This window comes from Heteronotia binoei, chromosome 8 (genome assembly GCF_032191835.1).
Source record: "Heteronotia binoei isolate CCM8104 ecotype False Entrance Well chromosome 8, APGP_CSIRO_Hbin_v1, whole genome shotgun sequence".
In the NCBI taxonomy this organism is placed as follows: Eukaryota; Metazoa; Chordata; class Lepidosauria; order Squamata; family Gekkonidae; genus Heteronotia; species Heteronotia binoei.
This window is the reverse complement of record NC_083230.1, coordinates 9,600,823-9,615,616: the sequence shown is the minus strand read 5'-3', so window position 1 is coordinate 9,615,616 and position 14,794 is coordinate 9,600,823. Positions and strand designations below refer to the sequence as shown.

Genomic DNA, 14,794 nt, shown 5'->3' with positions numbered 1-14,794 from the left:
GTTAAAACAGTCCTGCCGCTCAAGGAGCAATGAGTTGTCAGAGTGGGAGAAACTGAAAGGGGAACAGCATGAAAAGGTTTTGCAATAAGAACCCTGTAGGCGGAAGCATCAGACCGGGTTGTTCTTGCTCTCGCTGGCATACGATTCTCTGAGGGAGGACTGCATTATTTTTATGCCGCCTTATTTATTTATTGGCTTGACTTCTATGCAGTGTTCCCTCAGCAGCAGTCTGGAGCCGCACAGGGTCTTGCACTGCCCATTGCCCGTTTGAAGATTACAGCAGTTACATTCTGCTCAGGATGTGAACTCAGCGTCAGCGAAGGTTCATTGAAGTTCCCAAATGAGCAGACTTGTTGCTTGAAACAAAGTGGCATTTGTTGTATACTCCAAAGTTACTCCAGCATGATAGGTATTGGAACTGATAGCAAGCAGTTCAAAGCGTTGGTATTTAACATCTAACATCAAAGCAATAGCATCTACACCCCAATTCCCATAACAAAGGCTGCTTTTGCATGTGAGAGTTTCACACGGCTTCCCCCTTATCTTTTCAGTTGGTGGTTACAATTCCCGGCGGCAATGTCCTTGCTGCCTCTAGGGAGGAGGTGAGAGCCTGGCAGATACTCTCTACTTCAAAGCAGGCCTAACAACCTTTGATATTCCTGGGAAGCTACTCTCTACATTGCTCCCCCCCTACTGTTCTATGGCTGTAGGTTAGTGGGCATATATGTGCAGTGATCAATATGGTTAGTAATCAGCAGTTAGCAATAACATCAATGAACACAGCCTGACACTTAGGGGGAAAAATAGATGGAATGTTGCATCTACCCCACTTTTCTCCCCAATGGGGACCCAAAAAGGCTTACAAATTGTCCTCTTCTGCATTTTATCTTCGCACTGCCCTGTGAGGTAGTTTAGGCATTATGTGTATCATTAGCCACGGCAGCAGAGTGGGGTTTTTAATTCTGGGACTCCCAGTTCCAAGTCTGACAGTCTAGCCACTATACATGCTGGCTTATACTTATCCAGGCTCCACTTACCTTTATTGAACTGTATATACATTACAGTATTGGTGAAATATAAGGAGTCCTCAGATAGTGACAACCAAGTTGGTAACTTGCACAAACTAAAACATTAAGGTGAAACTAGTCCAATTATGTTTTTGGTTGTGGCCTTATACTGGTGGGGGGGGGACTACATATATTGGGAGGCATTTAAAATTTTAGAGGATGGATGGGAGCTTTGGCAATTCTTAGGCAGCCTCCTCACTTGCTTCTGACAGCCAGTGGAAGAGATCTAAGTTATTAGACTTTGATTCTACCTTGTGAATAAAATCCAAAATCCTAATTTCTGTTTCCAGACATTGGAGCAAACAGGGTTAAAACCAACCATTGAGGAATTGGCTGATGATCATCAGACACAAAGTTCTCATTGAACGTACATCTGAGATCTGAGTGTGGTATGGTGGTATCATAAATATACCTCTAGGTCTTGTCTGGAGTCCTGCTTTAATGTCCTAATTTTTTACTGCGTCTCAATGGCATTTGATGATAATGGTGCATACTTGGTGGGCAGTGATAAAATCAAACATTAACAATGAATTAAGTAGATGTTATAAAGAAAACGGAGTTCCAGCTTCTATCTTCCGTGTAATGCTACTTCAAAGTCGAACAAATAAATGGTCGGCACAAGGAACTTCACAGTCTTCCCCTCTCCACCAGTTCTCTCTGGCCGGTGTTTTGCAGTTGGGTTCCTAAGACAGAAGAAAGCCCAGCGGAGAGGGAGACAGCAAGGAGCAGGAGAAAATTAGAGGGAATCCCCTTCTCTTGCTTACTGATTTCCTCCTTGCCTCCATAACTGAGCAATTGGGGTTGTAATTTGTCTGCCGCCAATGGGGGAACCTGCATTAGGACTTAGTGGGGCAGTGGGGGGAGATGGGTAAAACAACATCCTGTGACATTGCAACATCACAAACACAAAGTGACCTTACTGCATAAGAGGGTGCTCTAAGATCCCTTAAGGTTTATACCATAGAATTTTAAGTGGATCCTAGAGTGTCCTATAATGTGATGACATCACTTCTGGTAATGCAGCTGGAATTGGTTTTAAGGTAAGTCTCGCCCTTTCCGGTCTCCTGCAGTCTGTTCTTGTGAGTGGGCGACAGAGATTCCCTGTGAACATGTTTGGAAGGATGCGCAACTCAATGGTAAACATATGATGTACAAAGAAGGTTCCAATTTCACTCCCTGCCATCTCCATTTGAAAAGCTCTTTTGTGGGGAAAACCCTTGCTAAAACAATCGCCACATGCCACGTCAGGGCTAGATTAACTAACAGGCCGCCTGAGGCACAGCATTCTCCTATAGAAGTTCAACACCACCCTTCTGCATCTAGGAAATGTTCCCAGGCATGTCTACTGGACTGATCAGGGCTCTTTTTGGGGGGGGGGGTAGAAAAAGCCCTGCAGGAACTCATTTGCATATTAGGCCACACACCCTGACCACCATTGTTTTGCGCGGCTTTTTTGTAGAAAAAACCTATCAGGAACTCGTTTGCATATTAAGCTACACCCCCTGACGCCAAGCTAGCCGGGACTGTGTTCCTGTGCGTTCCTGCGGGAAAATGCCCTGGTCCTGATACTGGCAATGTTGTAGGTTCTTGCCATTTCTGATGAGGGGGAGGGGACTGACCATTTCCTAGGTTGTTGATACTTGGGTAATGGCTGACTGTAGAAGCATGATGCTGCAATGGCATTTTGCTGGCTTGTGTCCCGACCAAGATGAACTGTGCACAGCTGTGTAGTCCTTGAGTCGGTCCAAAGAAACAGCAGCTTCACACTTTCAGGTTCTAATTGAGCTTTACCTATTTTCGCTTTGGGTTAAATCCGCTATATGCTGTTATTATGATTCTATGAGTCTGGTCGAACTGGCAAAAGGAGAATAATAATGAGGGGGAGGAGTAACTTATAAAAGAAATTGCAGAAACAAAAAGATCTTGGACTCCAGTGCTAACCTTGCTCCACCTTTGTCACTTCACCACCACTATGAATTTGTTAATGTTATGCTTTGTTGTATCAGTCAGTGTTCATAACAAAGGTAAGGACATTTTATGGAGCCCTGATTTTGTTTTCCTACTTTTTTTGTGTATGGGTATCAATTTTATTGATTTTAAACATATACCACAAGTTTGTAAAGTGTGAATCATAAGGGGAGTCAACTGAAAATGAACACATCCACTTACAAAAAATTGCCTCAGGCATATAAATATGCTGATACCTACTATTTTAATACTGCAATATAGGTATCGTTGATTTAGGGCAGTGGTAAATGTTACAGAGAAACTAAGCAGGAATATTCTAAAGTTTGCTGTGGTTTACTGGAATGCTGGTGACAAATTTCTTTCTAGACTTTGCTTCTTGCTGTATTCTTTTCTGCAGATATTTGGGGGGGTTGCCAATTTTGCAGTTTTCAAAATCTTAACTACCCAATTTGTTCATCATCTAGAAGGTTTATTTCTGCAGCTGATAAAGAATTCCAAATTTAAAAACAGTGCTCTTTGTTAACGATATAAAAAGACATTTCTAGGATTAGGGCTAGGGAATGATATAATTATGTTGTTATCCTAATGTCACTAATTTTAATTTTTAAAAAATGCCTGTCAAACAAAAAGTCTTCTGTTGGATCACCACATAGTGGACCTTTTAATATATGTTTATATATTTATTTCACAAATATTCATATCTCATTGGTTAACTTTACCGTTTTCTTCCCTTTTTTACCCGTTAAACTTACTTGCTCTGACTTTCTAATACAATGGAATATATTTGTGTGGGGGAGAATCTTTTGTTGACTTGCTATTTATAATAGTTATTTAAAACTTACTAATAACAGTTTATCTGCGAACATTTCTTGTTTTCTTTGTATATAATTTCTTACCCAGGCAAGAAACTTTTATTTCTTCTATATTTCTGTTCCCTCCCTTTTGTCTCTTGTTCCTTCTAATTTCCAATTGTCTTACAGCAAGTTCTGTATGGATGTTGTTGATTCATGGTCTTGATTTTCAGAAGACAGAATTGTATTTTCTTTACTTTTGCCTAAAGTCAGCAATATCACTCTCCTGTCTGCTCGGCATTTGGATGTTCCCTTTGATCTTTCTCCCATCTTTTCGACTCACTCCCCAAGCAGAATTGAGCCTGTCTAACTTCATAGGATTTGAAAGAGTATAACTCTATTTTGGATTGCACTATAATAGAGGTTTGTCTCTTTGCACGCTAAAATTTCCAAAAAAAACACTCATTCCTGCCTATTGAACCTCTCATTCCATCTTGTTTTGACCATTTTAGATCTGGAGCCTGTATACCTGGACCTGTAGGTGGTTTAATGTATAATAAATGATGGTGATGAATCAGAATATTTTCATTACCCATCTTTTAGCTTTCTGGTTCAACTATATTAGACCATTTTGTCCTTGCAGATATAATGAAGCCATGGTAGAATACAAAGGAGTTTTAAAAAGATATTATGAGGCCTGATGCTTCTTAATACTTGTGCCAAGATTTTATAATAGATATTATAAAGAGTTTTCATATAAACTGAGGACCCAAATTTAGTAGTCTTTTTCAGGACCATAGTAAATTCCAGTGACACTCGAAAGATACCTTGTCCTACAGTTAGCTATGGTTTCTCTTAGATTAATTAAGGAGAAAATGGGGGAATTAAATGATGCTACATAATTACAGGAAAGAGCTGATCAGAAAACAAAGATCAGATTTACAGGAACTAGAGATAGCCATGTTGATCCCCCCCACACACACCCTGGCTTAAGAAATTCACCAGTGGGATATCTACCTATCATGTATCAATATCAGAAAAAAAATGTCCTACAGCCAGTTCATACAGTTCATACAGTTAACGTAATTCCCAAACTACTGTCTGTGTTATATAACGATACCAGGTTATCAGTATCAGCCACGATTTAATATATTTTTAGGAAACTTCTGTGTTTTAATGTTTGCTTTCATCTGTTCTCTGAAGAAGAACTCTAGGTAAAGCGAAAGTTTGCCTTTCCAGCACATTGAGCATTCCTTGAGGCAATAAAAGGTCTTTTGTCACTTGTTCTGAGTGATTTGGTTTTGTTCACAAATCCTCCAAATGAGGCTGAAAGCTTGCAAAGCATTTACAGCACCTGAATTTTGCTGATAACTTAATAATTATATATTTATTCTTTCAGGAGAATGCGCATGCTTCTTTAAAAATCAAGATTTTGCGGTGAGCTTTATATACGCATCAAGGGAATTGCAACAGATAAATATCCTTCACACTACGATACCTTACAGGGAGAGTTATGAATATAAAATATCACTGCTGACAAAATCCCTTGTAAGCACACATGCAGAGCAAGACAAAGCAACTTTTAAAATTATGATTCAGTGCTCAAAACTGATACATGATCAGATTTCCCATCATATATCTGGCAAATGTGATGCCTGAATGTTCCTAATAAACATGGGTGGGATTCTAGCAGGAGCTCCTTTGCATATTAGGCCACATGCCCCTTATGTAGCCAATCCTCCAAGAGCTTACAAGGCTCTTTTTTGTAAGCTCTTGGAGGATTGGCTACATCAGTGGGGTGTGGCCTAATATGCAAAGGAGCTCCTACTAAAATAACACCCCTAATAAATGTTTTTTGGAAATCATATCACTAATTGTGCATACAGGGTACTGAAATGGTATGGTAGATCGTTGAAAAATGCAGGTCACTGCAATGTTGATCTTACAAAGTCATCCCTAAGGAAATACGCTGATACTTTCTACATTGCTTTAGCAGCCTGAATAACATTGGCCTGATCCTGTCAGGATTTAGAAGCTAAGCCAGCTGCTGGGTTGCTATGCAAAGGAAGGAAGTGGCAAAACACTTTTGCGTATCTCTTGCGTTGAAAACCGCTATGATCACAGGGTCTCCACGCGTCAATTGCTTCTTGATGGCACATATACAATTATTTATTGTATCATTACGTTGCATTGCCTCCAGAGGTTCTCCATCTGTAGAGGAAAGTGGGTTGTTATAGTTATCTGCTCCTTAAGGCAGGACTTGATATTTAAATTAAAGTGCTGTATATCCCTTGGTGTGGGAGTAAGTTCTTTCCAATAGTCAAGAAGTACAATTGCGAGGCAACTTGCAGATCTTCAGAAGTGTGTCAGGGATTCACTTGTGAGATCAATAACGGCCGTTTCTCTGAAAGACAACTTGTTGGTTGCAACCAAGCATGAGTCTCATCACGTGACAGAGACATGTATTGAGACTTATTCTGAAGGCCAGACTAGATGTGACGCAGGAGGTCTTTTACTCAGATCCTGTGTTTTGAGCTCTTGGTTAATGTAACGTGAAAATCATAGGCCTTGCTGGTGAGCTTATCAACTCAGTTCTGCCTCAGAATACTTTCCATCACCTTGGACAACTCACAAGGGTTACTTGACAAACAAGTTGATACAGAAAGAGGTCCCTGAAGTCAGGGCTGCTGTAATGGGGGACATCATTCCATAAGCCTGGGTCACTACTGGTGGGAACACAGTCAGGCAAGTCTTGTGATGTTTCATGTAATATTTGGGTTGGGTCTAGGTAGTATTTGGGGGGAGGCACATGGAATCTTTTGGGGGACACAACTTGGATTGTGGTAGCCTTGTCTGAAGCAATTCTAGATTCAATGAAGTGTCCTTCCTGCTGGTAACTTGTTGGGTTTCAGTGATTGCTTAAAAAAAGTCTCCCCCCCCCCCCCACATACAACATGTCTGGTTTCAGTGTTGTTTAAAAATACAAACTTAATCAGTAACTTCCTAACCATAGCTGAGGCGTAACCTACCTCTCACTTTCATTCCATTGTCTGCAAGTGCATTCTTGGTAACTTGAAATGCTGAACTGTGTTTCATCTGCTCAGAAACTGGTTTTAAACTACCAAAATAAAATATGTCAATGAAAATGTTAAACTTAGACATAGCAATGGAATCCTAATTTTAAGTGTGGTGCGTTGAACTGCTTCTAAACATACAGGTTTACTTTGGGGGGGAAGACATATCACTGCCATGGATTGTTTTTCAGGTTGAGGCAGTGTTTAAAGACCCAGAAAATCCATGTCTCACATATATATGTACCAAAGAAGGTTTTACAACAAAAGTTGAAGACTGCCCTGGACAGTCGTGGTGCAGCAAGGTATGTTGTGCAAATAGGTTTGGAATTTTTATGTATATATTGGGGGGAACCACAGGAAATTTGCCACACGTCTGTGTGTAAGTGACATCGGAAATCTCAGTCAAATGTGTTTATTTCTATTCTGATTTCTTCCCAATGGGGAACCAAAAGCAGCTTACAACTTCCTCCATTTTATCATCACATCATACCATAAAGTTTCTCCCCAAATTGCTAGAACATCCCCATGGAAAACCATAGAGTTTCAAATAAATTCCTAGAGCATCCAGCACAACATCATTTCCAGGTAACATCATCGCGCCGCGTGGCGATGAGCTCTTTGGGGAATGGGATTTCCCCAGCAGCCTCCTCCTTGTCAGTGGGTTGGGGCCACCGGGGGATCCCCCACCCCTAGTGGGAACTAGGGAGCCCAAGTTGTACCAGTGCTTAATTCTCGTGGCCCTTTCTTACATGCCCAGATAAATGCTGATTGTCACTTTGGGGGTCAGGCAGCATTTTTTTTCCAGGTCAGTTTGGCCTTGGATTCTGGAGGGTTTTTGTCATCTTCTGGCCACAGAGCAAGGGTCGCTGGGGATGTGTTGGGTAAGTATTTGTGAATTTCCTGCAATATGCAGGGGGTTGGAGTAGATGATCCTGGAGGTTCCTTCCAACTCAGTGATTCTGATTCTATCTCCTTGTTTTTAAAAAAAACCCATATTTTTCAGAAAGCCTATTAGAGGCAGTCAGCTGGTGGCTACGGTGTCCTCCAGTTGTCACCTTATATGTCATTCTTACATGAGAAATGGTGATCCTGTCATCGCGTCCCCATGAGAAGTGTTCAGTACCTCATATAGAGCTGTTCCACTCAGCATTTTGTTTTTAAGAAATAACCAATTATATTGCTGTGATTGGAATTCCCAAAGAGAACACAACTACTCAGAAATGGTAATTCAATCAGCTTCTAAGCCTTTTGTCTCATTGGACTCTCCTTTTTTATTTTGAAAACAGGAATTAAGAACCTATGATGACAACGGATGCTGTTATAATTGTATGTTCTTTCTCCTTTTACTTGGAAAAGCATAGAATACAATTGGTTGTGCGTACATCAATACGGATAGAATATCAACATAATGTGTTGCCTATCTTTTTGGTCATGCTAACTGTTATTTTGGCTACAGTGAAATGTCTGTTTACAAAGTCTTTAAACACCTTGATGGAAGAGCAGACCCTACAAAAATAGGGAGATTTCCCGCAGAACAGGGGGAGGGGGATGAGGGATTTTTGACACATTACAGGCCACCCAAACACACTTCTGTGTGGTAGCGACATACACCCTCTTTGAACACGTGGTCTATATAAACTAGTCTAAACAGCACTCCCATAAGTCCATCATAAGGTTATGGTGCTATTTTAGACTTTCTTTTGGTCATTTTGGCTCTTGGAAATGGTATGGAGGGGAGAAATAGGAACTCTCCCCCCCTCCCCCGCCCATGCCACGGTCTCCACAGCATTTTCAACGGTTTAAAAATAAGCTCTAAAATGGTACCACGTATCCATGGCAAAGACAGTGTCATCTAGCTGGAGCTTTACACATCACAAATATAAACTTATACTGGCTTCACACTTTATGCTGCAGTTATGCTTCCTGTGGCAACACCATTTTGATGCTGGCATTTCTTGCGGTAAACATGCAGTGCAAAGGACAGACATGCATCCTGAAAGCCTTTGGGCAACACACTGAAGGGCCTGATGGTTGTGGCCCCCAGCTTCATTGCTCTTCACTGCACAGACACAAAGCTGCCCCTTATCACAGTAAACATTAGTGCAATATCCATAAAACTGCAGCAAACTAGTTGGCCGCAGAACTGGAACGGTGCCCTGTAGTCTTCCGACACCAGCAAAATGCCCATCAGCCCTTACTTAACAGGCAGAGGAGAGAGTTTAAAGGTTCTAGTTCTTTTCAATGCTCCGTCCTGCTTATCACCCTTCCTGTCCATTACCAAAGCTCTACTATGAGTAAAGCAAAGGGCAGGTCCCATACCATGTTTCTAAATCCAGCCATGGCCCCTGTTGCCAGAAACCTAAAATTAAAAGAAAAAGTTCCTACAGTGGCTTGGGCCCTGCTCAAAATTTATATGGAAATGGGGGGAAAGGAGATTTTGCTGATTTCCTCCCCAGCAATACCCCAAATGCTCCCTGAAATGCTGCTTCTGGAAAACAGCTAACCCCCAAGATTAGCCTGGGAGGGATGGAAAGTCTCCAATGGGAAGGATCATTGGCAAAAATCGCCCTTTCTCGTGTGCCTATGGAAAAGTAGGGAGATTGAAGTTAGTACCACCTCTGAAGGGCACTGAAAAGCATTTGGGGTACTTCTTCACTGTGGTGAAAATGGATCCTTCTGTGTTGGGAGAGGAAACAAAAATGTATTTCCCTCTCCTTCAGCCAAAGAGTTCAGAGGGGGGAAGGAGGAGAGTGTTTTTCTTTCATGAAATCCCCATAATTGATGGCAGTGCCATCTAGTATGGCAGCTATTCATCCTTCTCTGGAAGAAAGTATAGACCTGCATCAGCAGTGGGGTAGGGCTTTACTTTGCCCATGCACGTTGTGAGAGAGCCAGTTTGGTATAGTGGTTAAGTGTGCGTACTCTTATCTGGGAGAACTGGGTTTGATTCCCCACTCCTCCACTTGCACCTGCTGGAATAGCCTTGGGTCAGCCATAGTTCTCGCAGGAGTTGTCCTTGAAAGGGCAGCTGCTATGAGAGCCCTCTCAGCCCCGCCTACCTTACAGGGGGTCTGTTGTGGGGGAGAAGATATAGGAAACTGTAAGCCGCTCTGAGTATCTGATTGAGAGAGAAGGGTGGGGTATAAATCTGCAGTTTTCTTCTTCCTATTCTGGAGTAAGTGGAAGGCTCATGCTGGCCACCCTGAGCTTTCTGGAGGAAGGATGGGATAAAATGAAATAAGAATATTTTGGACCATTCCCATTGCAACAGATTGTAGACTTTTTAATGCGGGGGTGTCAAACATGCAGTTCGGGGGCCGAATCAGGCCCCCAGAGGGCTCCTACCAGGCTCCTGAGCAACTGGCTGTCATCTGCTTCCTTCTCCCTCTCTTGCTTCCTTCTGCATCACAGCTTGCTGTGCAAGGCTTGCTCAATTGCACTGGAGCGTCAGAGCAAAACCTTTATTTTCTCCATTGGCTGAAACTCCTCCCTTGGAGAGGAAGGGGGGAGGAATAGCTTGCTTTGCCAGGCTCTCTCAATTGCACAGCAGATCTACTGAGCCAAGCCTCTCTTCCTTTTATTGGCTGAAGCTCCCCCCCCCCGCACTCCAGCCCCCTGGGGAAGGAAGGAAAGAGCCAGAGCATCCTTTGCCAAGTTCCCTGGATCCCATGGGAGAAATCCAAAGAAAGCATCTTGAAGACCAATGAGTGCTAACGTTTTAAGCATGTTTTAAGTTTAATATATATGTATGCTTGTCTGTGTTCTTTATAAAATTTATATCTCTGCTGCCTAATCTGAAATAGGTACACACCTGGCCCAGCCTGACATGGCTTGGCCCAACTCAACATGGCCCGGCCCAACAAGGTCTCATTTATGTCACATCCAGCCCTCGTAACAAATAAGCTCAACACCCCTGATTTAATGTGTTTACTTGGTCCCATGCAACTAAATTGGAACCACTGAGAACAGCACTAGACCAAGTTCGTGACTTTCCTCAAATCTTTATGTCTAAGCCTAGTCAAGATGCTCCTTTGAGTCTGCAAATGTGTCCTCACTGTTCACTGTTCCTTATTAGGTTCGACTGATTGTCAAGTAGCTCCAATTCAGATGGCAATTTCCAAGAATGGTTGTACAGGAACTATCAAGACGCAAATGTGTAAGGGTCACTGCAAACAAATAGTCTCGTAAGTTGATTTGCGTATTGATTCCTACACCACGAGGCCTATGTGACAGTTGGCTAGGCGAGGTGGTGGTAGATCATGGAAACATTTTGATATTTATTTGATAGCATGCAGGGGTAGCGCAGCAGCCATTTTAATTATAGACAGTTACTTCAATCCAGCACAAAAAGTCCATTAACATAGCTAACATGGAATTGCATTCAGATCACAGTGTCCACCCAGGTTTCATCTCTTGAGGAAGACGAGTACCCCTAATCCAACCACAAAAAGCATACAATACATACAGGTAGAATTTGGTTGGCATCTTTTTAACCTGGGCAGCTGTTTTTTTCTTCCTGGATGGAACAAAAATTATTTCAAAAATAGTCCAATATCTGCTTTCTGGTTTTAGAACCTGCCAGACCTTATTCTATATTAAAATAACTATTCATGTACTATTAAGTGATATGCTTTCAGACGCTAATGAAAACACAAGCACCAAACAGGTCATTTGTTTATATAGCTAATACAAATTGAAAATTAAGAATATTTGGAAATAACGAGATGTGGCTCTTTAGCTTGGAGAAACGTCGACTGCGGGGTGACATGATAGAGGTTTACAAGATAATGCATGGGATGGAGAAAGTACAGAAAGAAGTACTTTTCTCCCTTTCTCACAATACAAGAACTTGTGGGCATTCGATGAAATTGCTGAGCAGACAGGTTAAAAATATGGAGCAGAGGTCCATCAGTGGCTATTAGCCACAGTGTGTGTGTGTGTGTGTGTGTGTGTATGTGTATATATGTGTATGTGTATATATATATATATATACACACACACACACACACATATATTATTATTATATATTATTATTATATATATTAAAAAAATTTTGGCCACTGTGTGACACAGAGTGTTGGACTGGATGGGCCATTGGCCTTATCCAACATGGCTTATCTTATGCTCTTATGTGACACAGTGTTGGACTGGATGGGCCACTGGCCTGATCCAACATGGCTTCTCTTATGTTCTTATGTGACACAGAGTGTTGGACTGGATGGGCCACTGGCCTGATCCAACATGGCCTCTCTTATGTTCTTATGTGACACAGAGTGTTGGACTGGATGGGCCACTGGCCTGATCCAACATGGCCTCTCTTATGTTCTTATGTGACACAGAGTGTTGGACTGGATGGGCCATTGGCCTGATCCAACATGGCTTCTCTTATGTTCTTATGTGACACAGAGTGTTGGACTGGATGGGCCACTGGCCTGATCCAACATGGCCTCTCTTATGTTCTTATGTGACACAGAGTGTTGGACTGGATGGGCCATTGGCCTGATCCAACATGGCTTCTCTTATGTTCTTATGTGGCCCTTTTCCTGTCACCTGGCTTCAAATTTAAGGAAATTAGAGAGATGGGAACAGAGTGTCTCAGTGGTTGACAAAGACTTTTACTAACTGGTAAAGTTACAAAGATCTTGTCATCAAAGAGGATTGCACAGATACTTTTGTCTTTCCAAAGGATTTCTCCCAGTTACATATCTGCTTTCTGGCCTGGGGAAGGCTAATAAAATGTGACTCCTCTCTGTCCATGCTATTCTGTTTTCTGATGTTGCATTTGCGGAGCCCAAGAGCAGATAATGGTATCTTTCTTGCCAGCCTGGCGTAAAGACAGTGCTGGGAAGGGATACAGGCTAGAAAAGAATACAGGAAAATGCTAAATGTTAAGCGTTACCACTGGGGTGGCAGAGGAAGGCAAACATTTTGTTTGTGCTGGCGGGGAGGCACGTAAGAGGGATGTCACACTCGTTCTATCCCTTTGGGGCCAAGAAGTATCTGACATCTTCTTACAGCAGTAAGAAGTATCTGACATCTTCTTTCACACTGACTGTTTGCAAGTGGATTTTTCTATTTTTACGCAGTAAAAATCCAGTTGCAAAGGGCATTATTTAGTGTGGGTGGACACACCCAATGCGTGTGCACACAGAAAGCAAACATCACCACCACCTTCATTGACATCCCCAATCCAAAAAGACTGATAGACATTGGCAGAACTACAGATAACATAATGCTGCCCTTATGGAAAGCAGGTGGGTTGCCCTGAAAGGTGTGTCTTCTGTTCACCCAGCATGTCCTCCAGGTATCCGTTAGACATGGTGCTTGCCTGATGTCCTTCTGTTTCTTATATTTCTGTCTGTCCTTTCACTGTGCCTGCTTATTTTTAGTATTGTCCAATGCAAGTGGCCCCAAACATGACATATCTGTGCCAAAGCCATTAGTTGAGATGAGCACGTTGACTCACCCCCTTTCCATTTGCATTCACCTGAAGGTGCACATAGTATTGAGGTACATGCAGGCTATATATGTGTACTCTGCATAGAAGAATGCTGCTTTCTGAATATTCCCAGTCATAGAAGTAGAGCCAATATGTATATAGTATGTGTGAGAGCCCACACACTCAGGGCTAAGCTCTGTCGCTGTCCAACGTTCTTGAGTGACCTTGTCCAAAGCCTTCCTCTGTCCATTCCATCTACAAAATGGAGACTCTTTCTTCCTTCTCTAAAAGTTTTGACAGGGAAGGATAAACTCCCTGAAAAATATCTTCTCAGTTGGAATGGAGTTGGGAAGGCAGAAGTAGATTTTCCACTCACGGTCAGCAGAAATAGAAACTAAAACCTGAAGCAAACTGGAAACTGAAAGGAAGAGATTTAATTACTAAATGGAAATAAATAATAGAAAACAATGTGCACACTTTCCTAACTATTAGCCTGCCACTTATCAATTTTTCTCTCCTCTTTTACCTCTGTTTCAGGTACGATGATAAAACCCGCAAAATAAAAAATGACTGTTCCTGCTGCCAGGGGACAAAATATATTGCCAAAAAAGACCGCCTTTTCTGCTCTGGTGGGAAATTAAAACCTTACCGCTACAAACAGGTTGTTTCCTGTAGCTGTACGCCTTGTAAAGATGCCTAATACAACTATATTTCAAATAGCTCCCCCCCCCACCCCATCTTGCTCTAAAATTTCTTTAAAAATGCAATTTGGATATTTTCCTAGTTCATCAGTTCTCACTTAGATCTCCATTATTAGGACAATAGTTGAATTTTAAGCAAAAGCCACCATATATACTCCCTGCACTGTTTGTAGAACACAGTTCAAAGCAGAAAAAATAAAGTCTGTTCTAAAATTGTTATTCTCAGCGCTGAGTTCCTTGGTTCACCATGGCAACAAAAATCTTTCATTTTCCTGTCACCTCTACCCTGATTGCAATCCATTATCAATGTGAGTTAGCTTTTACCTGGATAGAAACACTGCTACTAAAAATATTTTTCACAAGTAAAAAGGTAAAGGTAGTCCCCTGTGCAAGCACCAGGCATTTTTCTGACTCTAGGCCGACGTTGAAGACTTTTTTACGGGGTGGTTTGCCATTTTCACAAGTTCTGTCCAAATCAACAGGATTGCGTTTACAGGAAGAAGGGATGAGTACCTAATGAAGTTTGAATATATTGAGCAACTCGCATTACTTTTGTGTGATAAAGCAATATAATAAGTAGCTCTGCATGATACAATTGCTGGTTGGAGAAACTACAGTTTAGAATCTAAGGGGCTTCTGTGTGGGTGCTGTTAACTTGGGAGACCAGACCTTGGCTGGCTGAAACGGCTATTCTGGGGCAAGAAGTGAAATAGGAGCTGTTTTTAGTCCCAGTCAGTAGCTTTTCCAATTACCT

General features: G+C 41.9%; 1 protein-coding gene across 1 annotated transcript; it reads left to right on the top strand.

The window, feature by feature from the left end:
• The first annotated feature begins 2,937 nt into the window (after positions 1 to 2,937).
• MUC19 (mucin 19, oligomeric) lies at positions 2,938 to 14,061 on the top strand. Its single transcript, XM_060244740.1, has 6 exons — positions 2,938 to 3,091; positions 5,226 to 5,263; positions 7,092 to 7,202; positions 8,187 to 8,233; positions 10,983 to 11,084; positions 13,877 to 14,061. Exons 1-6 carry the CDS (start codon positions 3,040 to 3,042, stop codon positions 14,037 to 14,039), a joined length of 513 nt encoding a protein of 170 aa, XP_060100723.1. The 5' UTR covers positions 2,938 to 3,039; the 3' UTR covers positions 14,040 to 14,061.
• Positions 14,062 to 14,794: the final 733 nt, after the last annotated feature.